This window comes from Micromys minutus (genome assembly GCF_963924665.1).
Source record: "Micromys minutus genome assembly, chromosome: 25".
Taxonomy (NCBI): domain Eukaryota; kingdom Metazoa; phylum Chordata; class Mammalia; order Rodentia; family Muridae; genus Micromys; species Micromys minutus.
The window spans coordinates 25,680,571-25,694,918 of record NC_137960.1 but is presented as its reverse complement, the minus strand read 5'-3'; the positions used below and the strand labels follow the sequence as shown (position 1 = coordinate 25,694,918).

Sequence of the window (14,348 nt, the reverse complement as noted above, 5' to 3'; positions counted from 1 at the left end):
CGTGTTTTTTTATCGGGGAAATAGACACACAAATCCAAGAAGCCAAGGGAACTCCCGACTAAGATAAGCTCCAAAGAGAATAACCCCAAGATACATTCTCACATCTTCCAAAGTCAAAGACAAAAAGATCTTGAAGGCAGCCAGGGAAGAGCAGGTTGCCACATACAAAGAAGCCTCTGTGATCGTGTTAACAACTCTTACAGCGGATCCTTGTGGCCCAGTTGGGGTGGCACAAAGCACTGAGAATAAAGCTGCCAGATACACTCTGTCCAGTGCAGTCGGCTTTCATAAATGGAGAAACAGAGACTCAGATAAACAAAAGCCTCTGCTCTCTGGCTGGAGGTACTAAAGAGAATCCTAAGTGGAATGAAAGCTCACACAGGCCATATGAAAGGACAGATATGTAAGGAGTAATTTTGATATGAAACAGGCAATATAAAAATCATAAATTATTTTTGAGAGAAATTTAAAATATCTAAATAATGAACTTAAATAGTCCAAAAGACGTAATATTTTAAATATGTCAGTTCCCTACCCCAAATTAATTGTATAGTCAATGCATTATCCAAATTTCAACTGGCTTCTTTGTGGACAAAATTGGTAGACCAATCCTAAAAGTTGTTCGGCTCGTGTTCGGGAAGTTGTGGCAGTTCCGGTCCGATATCTGAGTAGGCTGTGCTCTTGTCTCCCACCGCCTGCAGCTTCTGCCTATGATGACAGAGCAGCTCCAGTGGATGCCGCTGGTGAACGCCAAACTGCACGAGCCTTTTGTAAGGTTTATCTACTGGTCTCTGAGGCAGCTGGATGCTGGCACACAGGTACTGACTGATTGGAATCTGTCTTCTGGAGACTCCTTCTACCATCATCATCTAGGTTACGTTTCACAGAAGGAGAAATAGCACATGCGTGTGCACTCTGTTCCAGAGCAAGCTTCACTATACACTACTGTCTAAGGTCTTGATAGGGACTGTATTCAGCTTGTAGACCAATTTCATGTGCTCAGTCTTTACAACATAGGAACACAACCGTCTTCTCACTCACACTGTCATGTTCTTGCATCAGTATTGCTTATTTTTTTTTTTTGCATAAAATTCACATGAAAAATCTAAATTGGAATTTAGATTTTCAACTATTTAAGTTTTCAAGTGATTTTTATCTGTTAAAGTTTGTAGTATATATGTCTATGGTAATAGCATGTTTGCCTACATGTATATAAGTGCAGCGTGTGCATATAGTGTCCAAGAAGGCAAAAGGAAGAGCATAGGATAACCTGGAACTGAAATTACAGAGGGTTGTGAGTTATGTGGGTGCTGGGAACTGAACCCAGGTCTTCTGCAAGTGTTCTTAAGCACTAAGCCATCTCTCTGGGCCTGAAATATATTTTGGTGAAAGTTTTAAATTGTGAATTCAACTTTTATTAAAATTGTGTATTTGTGTGCCATGCACACAGTATTGTGCCATGCACATGCAGCACACACCCATGATCCCTTGAGCCGTAGGGAGGTCAGAGGACAAGTTCTACCATGTGGGTCCCAAAGGTTAAAGAGAGGTTGGCAAGTTAGGCGGCAGGGCCTTTTTGAACCCTTACCAGCCTCAGATCGGATTTTCCTTGTAGTTACAATGTTATTCTGATTTTTTTAACTTCCTGTAGTTTGTGCTTGTGAGGAAATGAATTATTTTGTCTCACTGACAAATGTATACATCTAGAATCTAAAGAGAAAGTGAACGCAGGCACGTCGCGTTTGGCTCTCTGAAATCAGCTGCTGCACGACAGACTGTGTTTTCACAGCCCCTTCTCTTTGATGTGCCTCAGTGTCCAGAACAGTGGCTCTGGTACACATCAGTGTGGACAATTTGTGGGCTTTTACCTCTTTATCTTGGCTGTTTTCCCCAAACTTTTCTTTTATTGATCTTTCAAAGGATCATTTTTTTGTTTTACTTTCTACATTTTGCTTTCAACTTATTTCTTCTCTGTACTTTATTTTCTTCTACTATAAGCTTATGCCAGATTTAACCTGATCATAATTTCTTAAGAAAACATTTCAAGAAGAGAAGGCCATACTTTGTTTTTAAAAGTTAATTATATAGTTTTAATTATAATTTTGCTTATTTTCAGTTCTTTTTTATAAATATTTGCATACATTTGATCAAACTATTTAAAATAGATGACTGTGTATATTTTGAATAGCATTCAACTATGACGACAACATTGAGGAGATTGGGGGAAGACATATTTAAAGGAGTTACAATGAAAGGAACTCAGGATAATTCTTTAGAGCATTCTGTGGAGAACAAAGCAAAGACAGCAGCGTTCTTCAAGAGCTCCAGCTTGTCACTGAGATTCTTATCAACCTTAATTGTCCTGAGAACAGTCACTCAAGGTAAGCTTGATGGTTCACTGAGTGAATAGTTGTGAGCAAATGTTATATAATAAAGCATTTCTTTTATTTTTAACTTTGTTCAACATTTTCAGAGTGAGATTTTGCTAATTTTACAATAGTGATACCTTTTAAAAACAATTATTTGTAATTGTTGAATTTAAGAAAATAAAGTCAACCAGATGTTGGTAGGGCATGCTTTTAATCCCAGCACTCCAGAGAGGCAGAGAGGCCAGAGAGAGGCAGAGGGAGGCAGAGGGAGGCAGGAGAATCTATGAGTTGGAAACCAGCCTGGTCTATAGAGAGAATACCAGGACAACTAGGGCTACATGTACAACCCTGTCTCAAAAAAATAAAAAAAGGAAGAAAGAAAAGAATCTTCTTAGATTGTCTTCAGGTGGTTGCTTCCTCTCAGAACCTTTGCTGATTTGGTGTTGTTTTGAGACAGGGTCTCTCTATGTAGCTCTGGCTGCTTTGGAAGTCATTATGTAGAATAGACTGGTTTTAAACTTGTTGGGGTCCAGGAATCGCTTCGCAAACCACACGAACATCAATCTCAGTCGGACAGGGATAGTTTATTGAGCATATGCCTCAGGACTGGTCATCCAGGGCCGTGATCCAAATTTGGGAACTGAAGCATGACACTGAGTTAATATCCTACAGGGTTTTCCCCAAATCCACAAACATCTGTGCCTTTCCATCAGGATTTAGGGATGGGGGATTTCCTTAGGAATATGTCTTTTTGTACAATTATCCTGCATCCATTGGTTGGGATATTCAACTGTGGTAGGGTGCTTGTCTAACATTCATGTCTTAACTTGCCTACCAGGATGTCAATTTCCCACATACATATCTCTTTCTGTCAAGTAGGCTGTCAGTTCCCAGGAAGATCTTGGGAACTTCAGCTTTACTGGACCACAACTCAAATGGAAGTTCATTTCAAATAGTTTCTTATATTGGTGCAGTTGTCTCTCTTATGTTGGGGTCCATCCCAGGGGCAGCTTATAAAGGGCAATACCATAAAAGCTCATGCACAGGTACAGGAAGTTCTGCTGGGTGGTTGGTTTGGGTCCCAGCTTATTATGGGTCACTATACAAAACAGTTCTACTGACTTCTGTCAGGACTGGTTTCCAAGGGCACAAAACATAACAGCATGTAATCAATCTTAGCCTTAGAAAGTTTCCTAGTAACAGCAGAAACATGTGGGAAAGTTTTCTTACAATAGCAGGCTAGTCAGGTAGCAGTTACCCAGACCTTAACATCTTATCTGGATCCCAACAGCACCCATGGCGATCCTCTCCTCTGCTTCCGAGTGCTGGGACTAAAGACGTGCTGCCACACCTTGCTTTTGTTGATTCTCTTAGCTCATATTTTTATGTGCCCTCTGCTACCTTTGTATGTGTCATGTAAATTGAAATTATTTTGTTTCCAGTAGAGAACAGGACAGGAAACCATTGCCTGTAGGCTCATACTGATTTGTAAATAAAGTTTCCCCCATAACCATACTCATTGGTTATAGACCATATCTGGTTGTGTTTGCCCCAGAACGCAGGTGATTGATTAGTGGGCAAGAAAGACTGCATGGCTCCAGAGCCTGTGCAGTGGTTCCCGGCCCTTACAGAAAGAGCAGCCTTGCACAGCCTGTGGATTCACTAAGGGGACAAATTGTGTGCCTCACTCAGAGCTTGGTGTGTGTCCAAGAGTAAATAAGCCAGTAAAGGACCAAGAGCATCACCACAGCCAGTGTCAGACATAGTTAATGCCTGTTTGTAATGTCGCTATACAAGTTACTCATTCTAATTGGTTAAAAAGAGACTTTTCACAAAAGGTAGGCATGCCAGCAAATAAGCCATGCTTCTAGCTCCCCCTACATGCTGTCTTACCACAGTCAGAGCAGTAGGTTTTCCCCCTGGGTGTGATGGTGGCTTGACTGCTTCCTCTGCAGTGTGTTCTGCTGAGTCATTCCCAGTGGCTTGACACCAAAATCCTAATTCTAACTTATGATTTGGTTACTTTATGGTAGTGATTCTCAAATTTGTAATAACGGATTGCTGATAACTTTGAAAGACCTCTCATGAAAAGGCACTACAAGCCCAAAGTAAAATCCACCATAGAGCTATCTTGGAAACTTTTCTGCACATAAAAACATGTATATCCCCCACCCCCTCCCAAAAAGCTCAGAATACCCAAGAAACCATACACAGAACTTATGAAGCTCAAAAAGAAGGAAAACCAGAATGTGGATTCCTCAGTCATTCTTAGAAGGGAGAACAAAGCAGGGGAGGAAATACAGGGTCAAATAGAGGAGCAGGGATTGAAGAAAAGATCTACAGAGACTGCCTCACCTGGAGAACCACCGCATATGCAGCCACCAAACACAAGCACTATTTATTGCTGATGCCAAGAAGTGTTTACTGGCAGGAACCAGATATGGATGTCTCCTCAGAGGCTCTGCCAGAGCCATACAGATACACTTGAGGATGCTTGCAGCTAAGTATCGGGCTGAACAAGGGGACCCCAATGAAAGAGCTAGAGAAAGGACTGAAAGAGCTGCAAGGTTTGCACCCTCATGGGAAGAACAACATCATTAACCAGCTAAGGCACTGAGGTAGAGAGGGTGATTGGGAGAGGAAGAACCTTCATGGAAGCAAGTTGAGGGGGAAGGGGGGGTATAACATTTGAAATGTAAATACAGAAAATATCCAATAAAATTGAAAACAAAACCAAAAAAATGTACATTTGCCAGGTGGTGGTACACACCTTTAATCCCAGCACTCTGGAGGAAGAGGCAGGCAGATCTCTGTAAGTTCAGGTCAGCTGAGACTACAGAGTGAGTTCCAGGACAGCCAGACCTGTTACACAGAAAAACTCAAAAACTAGTCTCAAAAGACTAAAACCAAAACAAAACAAAATCAACCAAAACAAACCATGTATATTCTCCAGAGGTAAGTAAAGTCAAGATAAGGAATTCAAAACTACTCTGTTTAGTCATGGAGAATAGTCAGAGTCATATGTCAACATATCATTAACATCATCTGATGAAATGTAATGGTTTTTAATTCTATTTTATTAAGTTATTTATTTACTTACTTATGGGGGGGTCCACTTGGCCTATCACACATGTGGAGGTCAGAAGACAATTTTGTGGGAATTAGTTTTTCTCCTTCCAGCATATGTATTTTTCAGATCAAACTTGGGCTATCAGGTTTGGTGGCAAGCACCTTACCATCTGAGCCCTCTTGCCAGCCCATAACATTCATTCTTGTTAAACTCTGAAATGTCAAACATTCAATAAGATCTATTTATTTGGTGTGAAAAAATAAAACTGAATATGATGCCCTTTGCCCCACTTCAGTACAGCATTGAAAATATTGCTGTGTGAATATTGGAAAGTCAGGGTTTCTATTCCTGCACAAACATCATGACCAAGAAGCACATTGGGGAGGAAAGGGTTTATTCAGCTTACACTTCCACATTGCTGTTCATCCCCAAAGGAAGTCAGGACTGGAACCCAAGCAGGTCAGGAAGCAGGAGCTGATGCAGAGGCCATGGAGGGATGTCACTTACTGGCTTGCTTCCCCTGGCTTGCTCAGCCTGCTTTCTTATAGAACCCAGGTCTACCAGCCCAGGGATGGCACCACCCACACTAGTTGATCACTAGTGATCCTTACAGCTGGATCTCATGGAGGCATTGCCTTAACTGAGGCTCTTTTCTGTGATAACTCCAGCTGTGTCAAGTTGACACAAAACCAGCCGGTACAGAAAGCAATAGAGGAAATTTTAGGGTTTTTATTAAAATAAAAACAAAAATATCAGTAAAAGATAAGTGTAGCAGATATGCCAAAGAGATGACAAATGCCATAGTTAAAAAGTAGGACTTGTCTGATTTAATAATATAACTATATTCTTCCTACAAGAACCACACTTTATATACTAATAAAGTAAGTAAATGAAACGCTAAGAAAGGGAAAACATCACAGTAGCTGGACGTGGTTGTGCACATCTTTAGTCCCAGCATCTGGGAGGCAGAGGCAAATGGATCTTTTGAGTTTTAAGGCCAGCCTGGTCTATAGCAAGTCACAGGTCAGCCAAGGGCTACATAGTAAGATCCTGTCTCAAAGAAAAAGATAAGATACAACATCAATACCAGATGCAACACATTTCCGAGGACAGGATTTCTGGAGATAAAGCAGGCTGTCATAATAATTAGTGGTCAGTTCATCAAGAGAACCACATGGTTCTTCATGTACCTAGAAACAGAACCTGGTAGAATTGAAAGAAGTTCACGAGTATGGCCAGTCGTGACGACACTGCTCAGTAGCCAGTAAAATATTAGTAGAGGGGAAGGACTTAGGGGCTGGAGAGATGACTCAGTGGTTAAAGTGCATATTGCTCAGGAGTTTGCTTTCTAGAACCCATACTGAATGCCTGTCAGCTGGTTGTAACTCTACTTCCAGGAGGCATGACGCCCTCTTCTGGTCTCCGTAGGCACTGCACTTATGTGCGTATAGCCACATACATTAATGTACTTCAACAAAAATAAGGACCTATTGCAGATCTCACTCTGTGGATTGTGACCATTTTGGGCGAAGTCACATATCATTTATCCTGCATATTAGATATTTGTTTACATTGCGATTCGCAACAGCAGCAAAATTACAGCTGTGAAGTAGCAGCGAAATAATTGTGTGGTTGAGGGTCACCACAACATGAAGAACTGTACTAAAGGGTCAGCATTAGGCTGGGTGAGAACCACTGGGTTAGAGCAATGGCTCGGCAGTTAAGAGCTCTGAGAGGACCCAGGTCTAATGCCCAGCACCTACATGCTAGCTCACTTTGTAAGTCTAGTCCCAGGGGATTCAGTTCCCCTTTCTGGCTTCCTTGTGGAGTGCAGCTTGACAAACGGACAGCCATACTCACAAAATACCTGTTCGCACAAAATAATAACATAATTTTTAAAAATTAAGGTGGGTTTGAGCAATACTATCAAGGAACTTGATCTGTTCATAGAAACAGACGTAAGAGCAGAAGAAAACACTATAATGCTCATAGGACATTGCCTGGGTCATAAAACAAACTTTAATAAATTAAAAAAGATTTCAGTTGATATTCAGAAAACCAAGTATTTGAAAACTAAAGTACTTTGTAACTTTAGATAACAGAATATGAAAAGAAATGAAACCCTGACATTCCAAGCTTTGTGGAATGTGGGGCAAGTGCCATTCAAAGGCACCAACTTCCTTTAAAACAAGAGGGAGGGAAGCGGAGCAATAAAAAATAATCAGCAGAAGGAATCTGGAAATGTGAAAAATAATGGAGAAAAATCAGGGAAGACCAAAGGTTTTCCATGAGGAAGCTAATAGGCTGACACATCTCTAGCAAGCTGAAGAGAAAGAAAGACAAGGTGGGAACTGCTGATGGCAGAGATGAGGGTGATCAGGAGTCAAAAGAAGGGAAGGAGTGTTCTGCACAGGTAAAGCAACATGATTAACACTTCTGAGGAAATGGTATATTATTTCAAAGATAGAAACGCCAAATTTCTTAACCTGGATGTTCCTATGTCTGCATAAAAGTCGAATTTGTAGTTGTTGAATTTTTTAGTTGCTAAGTTTTCCTTTAGAAACATTTTAGGCACAGATGATTTTACATAGCAGTTATACCATGCATTCAGTGGAAACTCTTCTAGAATAAAAATACAAACTGTTTATAAACAAGTGGGAGGGGCTGGAGTGATGGCTCAGTGGTTAAGAGCACTGACTGCTCTTCGAGAGATCCTGAGTTCAATTCCCAGCAACCACATGGTGGCTCACAACCATCTGTAATGAGATCTGGCGCCCTCTTCTGGTGTGTCTGAATACAGCGACGGTGTACCCACATACATAAAATAGTAAAATCTTTAAAAAAAAAAAAAAAAAAGAGGGAGACAAAATATATAAAATAATGTAGAATGTACACTAAAAACTAAAATTAAGTTGAGAAGCTGAAGGTCAAATAGGTAGACAGTTTAGATAGACACACTTTGTTCATGGACAGGAAGTTTACTATTTAGTACTGTTCTTTCCTAATTGGTAGCTATAACCTCACAGTGATCAAAATGATATTAAACTTTTAGGTAGAAATCGATAAGTGAATTTCAAAGATTATACAGAAACCTGAAAGGTTTAGAGTCTTAAGACAGTTTCTTTTATCTTACCTGACCTCCAAAGAGTATGCCATTGGTGTAAAGCCAGATATCAGTGAAACAATGGATAATCCAAAATGACCTATACATATGGCCAGTGTACTGGCTGGTTTTGTGTCAACTTGACACAAGTTGGAGTTATCACAGAGAAAGGAGCCTCCCTTGAGGAAATGCCTCCAATGAGATCCAGCTGTAAGGCATTTTCTCAACTAATGATCAAGGGGGGGGGAGGATCAGGCCCATTTTGGGTGGTGCCATCTCTGGGCTGGTGGTCCTGGGTTCTATAAGAAAGCAAGCTGAGCAAGGCAGAGGAAGCAAGCCAGTAAGTGACATCCCTCCATGGCCTCTGCATCAGCTCCTGCTTCCTGACCTGCTTCAGTTCCAGTCCTGACTTCCTCTGGTGATGAACAGTGATATGGAAGTGTAAGCTGAATAAACCTTTTCCTCCCAACTTGCTTCTTGGTCATGATGTTTTGTGCAGGTATCGAAACCCTGACTAAGACAGCCAGCTTATTTTCAGCAGTTTGTCCCGTCAGTTCAATATGGACAGTGGACAGTCCTTTCTGAAAATGACGCTAGAGTGATGGTATATCACATGTGGAGTGGCAAAGTAAAATTAAAAAGCCAGAGCTATAAAACCTCAAGAGGAAAACACAAGAGATTATGTTACCAAACTTGGGTTTGGCACAGAATTCCTCCCCCCTCCCCCTTTTCAATATGGTATGTCATAAAGCCAGACTAACTCTAGATTTGCTCCGTAACTCAGGCTGGCCTTGAACTTGCTATGTAATTCAGGGAAATCTCATGATGTGGCAAGTCTCCCAACTCTGCCTCTACACCTCTAATACTAGGACTATAGGTATATGTCACTCCACCAGGAAAAATTAAACAGAGCATAGTTATCCTCACTTAGGAAATGGTAATTTGACTTTATCAAGATAAAATAAATAATCTGGGAGACTGAAGAGATGCTTAGTCATTAAGAGCACTTGGCTACTTTTGCAGAGAACCTGGGTTCTGTTCCCAGCACTCACGTCAGGTGGCTCATACCTGTCTGTAACTCTAATTCCAAGGAGATATGTTGCTTTATTTTGTCCCTGAGGAGCACTGCGTGCACCTGGTACATCTTTATACACAAGTGGGCATACACACACAAAATACATACACTTTTAAAAATTCAAAATTTTGATTTTTCATTGTGCGTGTTCAGGTCTATGTCTGTGGAGGTCAGGGGTCAACACTGAACTTCCTCAGTCACTTTCTGCCTTAGTTTTTGAGCTGGGTTTTCTGTTTTGCCTAGACTGGCTGGTCCTCAAACCCTAGGGATTCTCCTGTATACAGTTTTCTAGAGATGGGATTGTAGGCATGTGCTGCCAGTCCTTGCTTTATACATGGTGCTGGGCATTCAGATTCCGGTTCTCAGGCTTGAACAGCAAGTACTTTACCAAGTGAGCCATCTTCCCCACCCTTAAGTGTATGTTTTGAAAATACAGGGTTTATGAAAATGTGAGTTAAAGACTGAAATTACTTGCAAACTGCATGCGCAAGAAAAGGGAGTTGATGCGTAAGAAGATAGCCCCATTAAAATGGTGAGAGCAGTTAGAACCCTCGTCAAAGAAGACCGGAATGGTAAAGATGCACACAGATGGGCGTCCTCCTTTAGGAAGCTTCCAGCTTAAGCCAGTGGATTCACTGTGGAAATGAGATGCTGCTGTGATGAAAGGTCCTGACAAAAGCAGTGTAAGGGACAGGGGCTGATCTCTGCTCAAGAACACAGTCCTCATCCACAGTGGTGAGGAAATACAGGCAGCATGAGCTCACATCAAACCCAAACAAATCAAAGAGCAGAAGGAAAACATGCTGCTGCTTGGGCCCTTTCGTAGGCCATGTCACTGGTCGTTCTGAATGTCTGATTGTGTGAGTCACCTAGCCTGGAACCGTGTGGACTGGTATGACTTCCTCGGAATAATTGGGTAGTCTGTTGGAAATTACACGTCTTACTGTAACATGTAAAAATGTAGCATGTCTCATCCATTCTGCCCCAGCGAATTTCCCCAAGAGAAACAAAGCCTACTTTTACACACAGGTCTGCTGTGATTTGTCTGTAGTGGCTCCTGTGTAGTACTGCTCCAACCTGAAAATGATGTCTGACTGAATAAAGAAAGAAATGTCACAGCCACACAATGGAATACTACTTAGCAATAAAAGGGAACAGGCTGTTGATATATGCAGCGGCACAAGCCAAGGGAAAGAAGCTAAAGTGCACTGGAGACAATTACTTAAATATAGTGTGGAAAATGCAAGTACCTTGTCATGACAATGATGTAACCTAAAAGGACAGAAAGAGCCACCCCATGACAGAAACCTTAAGAATTAAAGTATTCATCACATCTTTCCTTCCTGTTGATACAACCTTTAGAATCTAGAGTTGGTGATGGAAGGTGAAATCATGAAAGGTTTGAGGAAGCTTTTGGGTTGACAGATGTAGCAACAGTCACAACTGGGATAAGTTTGGAGGCATGAAAACATAAGAGCATCTTGCACAGTAAGGGCTGTTTACTGTTGGCTTGGTGAATTGGTGAGTTTATTGGGGTTGTGTGCATGGGTGTGAGTTGCCTAAAAAAACACAGAGGCCACATAAAAAAACCAAAAAAAAAACCCCACCCTAGCAGGTGGTTACTGAGGAAAGCTGGACCCTGAAGTTCCTGCCCAGATTGTAGGCAGCGCCACCAGAGAGATTCCTTCATATGCTTACTGCCGTGTTCCCGTAGTACATAGGACTCAGCTTCGTAGAGACATGGCAAGTCCGAAACATACTTTGAGCATGTCTTTCCCCGTACTTCATTCTCTCTTCTTCTGCACCTTCCCGTTAGTTCCCTGCATCCCTAGACAGTTCTGTGTCACTTTAATGTCTTATGTACATACTTGATTCAATGTCTATATAAGATCCAGAGCCCACAGGTGAAAAAAAAGCTGCCTCTGAGATGGAACTGATTTAATACGGTAACTTCAAGTTGTTCAATTTTCCTACAAATAACAGTTTTGTTCTTTATGACTGAATTAAAATTCCGTCGTGCATATACACTATGTGTTCTCTCTCCATTCCTAGACATGCCGAGGTTGGCTTTATAACTCAGCTTTTGTGAACAATACCACAGTGAACATTGCTGTGTAAATGTCTCCATGATGGAAACTTGGATTCCCCTGGGGAAGTTCACATGGGCCACAGAGTGCATCTGTTTTTAATTTTTTGAGATACTTCCAAACTGGTTTTCATAGAAGCTGTTCAGGTTTGCATTCCCCCAAGCAGTGTGTATAATGATCTAGCCCTGAGGTAGAGGTGTGTGTGTGTGTGTGTGTGTGTGTGTGTGTGTGTGTGTGTGTGTGTGTGTACCTGTGTGTGTGTACCTGTGTGTGTGTACGTGTGTGTGTACACATGTGCACACGTGTGCACAAGGGAATTTCTGAATTTCTTGCCAGCATTTATTGCTACTTTTCTTTAATGTATATGAGTACACTGTAGCTGTCGTCAGACACACCAGAAGAGGGCATCAGATCTCATTACAGATGGTTGTGAGCCACCATGTGGTTGCTGGGATTTGAACTCAGGATCTCTCGAAGAGCAGTCAGTGCCCTTAACCACTGAGCCATCTCTCCAGCCCACTACTTCTTTTCTTAAGGACTGCCATCCTGATCAGGGTGAGAGGGAATCTCCTTGTAGTTATAATTTGTATTTCTCTGACAGCTAGTAAGATTGAACTTTAAAAAAAAAAATGTTTCTGGCCATGTATGTTTCATCTTTTTTTGAGAACTGTTTCTTTCATTGGCCCATTTATTGATTGGAATTTTTTAAATTTTCTTTTTATTTCACCTTTGAAAGGTGTATGGTTGAAACCTTTGCCCACTCAGAATATATCTTTTTGGTTCTACTATGCAGAGCCCTTGAAGTAATGAAATCCCACTTGTGGATTGTTGGCATTATTTCCTGAGCAGTTGGATTTCTTTCCAGAAAATTGTTGCCCATACCCACAACTCAAGTGTCTGCCCTGCCTCTTCCTCTTACAGTTTGAGTTTGAGGTCTTGCATAAAGTCTCTGATCCATGTGGAGCTGCGTTTTGTCACAGGATGAGAGAGAAGGATCCACTGTCATTGTGGGGATTTGGAAGAAATGCGCCAGATTTTGTGGCGCATTTGTTGAAGAGGCTGTCTTTACCATGTACTTGGCACCTTTGCCAGCATTCAAGTGGCTGTAGCTACATGGGCTTATATTTGAGTCATCTACTGACTTTTAAAGCCATCGGTCATGAAAGGAGTGTATTGTTCTCCTGGGGGCATATACATTAACTGCTAATCTAGGTCGTCTACAACATCCTCTGTTCTTAAGCACATCTATTTGCTTATCTTCTTTCTGGAACCTGTAAGTATTTTGAAGAGTGTAATACATGCACAGAATGCATCTTGCTTATGCCCCCCTCGTTCTCCTCCTCCATCGCCTCTACCCTCACCTCTTCTAACATATTCCCCTCCCTTTGAAATGTATGTTCTTCTCAATATTCCTAATCCCATAGTCACAGATTTATTTTTATCTAACGTCCAGATCCTTATGTATAGACTGAATCTGTTATTTTTAAAGTATTCTGTGTAGCTTCTTTTAAAAAAAATTTTTTTTAGCCAGTCATCACTTAAACATGATACCGATGGGATGTTTCACTCGTTTCTTATATTTGCCACTGCATGTATTAACATAGACTTATACATGCCTTGACATTTTAAAATGTACAACAAACTAACCAATTTGACACTGATGTATGAAAGGATATGCCATCCTAATTTTAGCGGACATTGCCGTCTTTCTCAGAAAGAATGGGCTATTACATCCTTTCAGCCAGTGTGTGAGTGTGTGTGTATGTGTGTGTGTGTGTGTGTGTGTGTGTGTGTGTGTGTGTAAATATGTGTAAGTATGTATGTCTGTTTTGTATATGTGTGTGGGGTATATGTGTATATATTGGTGTTTAGGGGGTGGTTGTATATGTATGTGTATACTTGTGTGTGTGTGTGTTACCATCCATTCCAGCATTTAGATCCTCCCCACCAACCTAACTCCACCCCTGTTTCTCTTTAGAAAACAAACAGCCAAAACAAAACAAACTTTTTTAAATAAAAAGAAAAAGCACAAGAAACACAAACACACACACACACATATCATAAAAACACAAAAACAAGAAACTGTAATATATAAGCAAAAGACCAGACTAATAGATTATACAGAAAGGAAAAGGAATGGAAGAAGAAACACGAACTTTTCAGAGGAAAGATGGACAACCTTTTAAGCTGGTAAGCTGAATATTTAACAAAATTACGGTGAAGCTGGATGCAGTGGTGAACAGGGACAGTCAGCACCAGAGAAGCTGAGGCAGGAGAACATCTGAGGCTAGCCTGATCTACATGACGTTCCAGACTGAGCAGAGCTGTTCAGTAAGACTACTAACCAACAGCCCTGTGGTAACTGGTCCACTTAATGCTGTTGCAGGTAATCTCAAGCACAGTAGAGGGCAGTACTGTGAAGCTTGTCTCTGTGGAGGCAGCAAGCTTGTCCAGTATACGCGTATTGCTGCTTTTTTAAAAGGTTTGGGCCCAGCAGACGGCTTGGTGACTCCGGTGTCTGCGGAGCAAGCATAGTAAGGTCTGAGGTTAGGTCCCTAACATCCACACGAAAGCCGAGCACCAAAGTGTGTATCTCTAATCCCAGCACTGAGGCAGGTATATCGCTTGGGCTCACTGGCCAGCC

At 41.4% G+C, this 14,348-nt stretch overlaps 1 protein-coding gene across 4 annotated transcripts in view; it reads left to right on the top strand.

Annotated features, from left to right (window-relative positions):
• Window positions 1-14,348, top strand: part of CCDC138 (coiled-coil domain containing 138) — a gene marked incomplete at both ends in the record, with an annotated part of 53,178 nt that overhangs the window by 32,057 nt on the left and 6,773 nt on the right. For all 4 annotated transcript variants that reach the window (XM_080937679.1, XM_080937681.1, XM_080937680.1 and 1 more), the window contains 2 exons: window positions 702-818; window positions 2,189-2,381. In XM_080937679.1, the coding sequence (XP_080793805.1) occupies window positions 702-818; window positions 2,189-2,381 (310 nt within the window). The remainder of the gene's footprint in view (window positions 1-701; window positions 819-2,188; window positions 2,382-14,348) is intronic.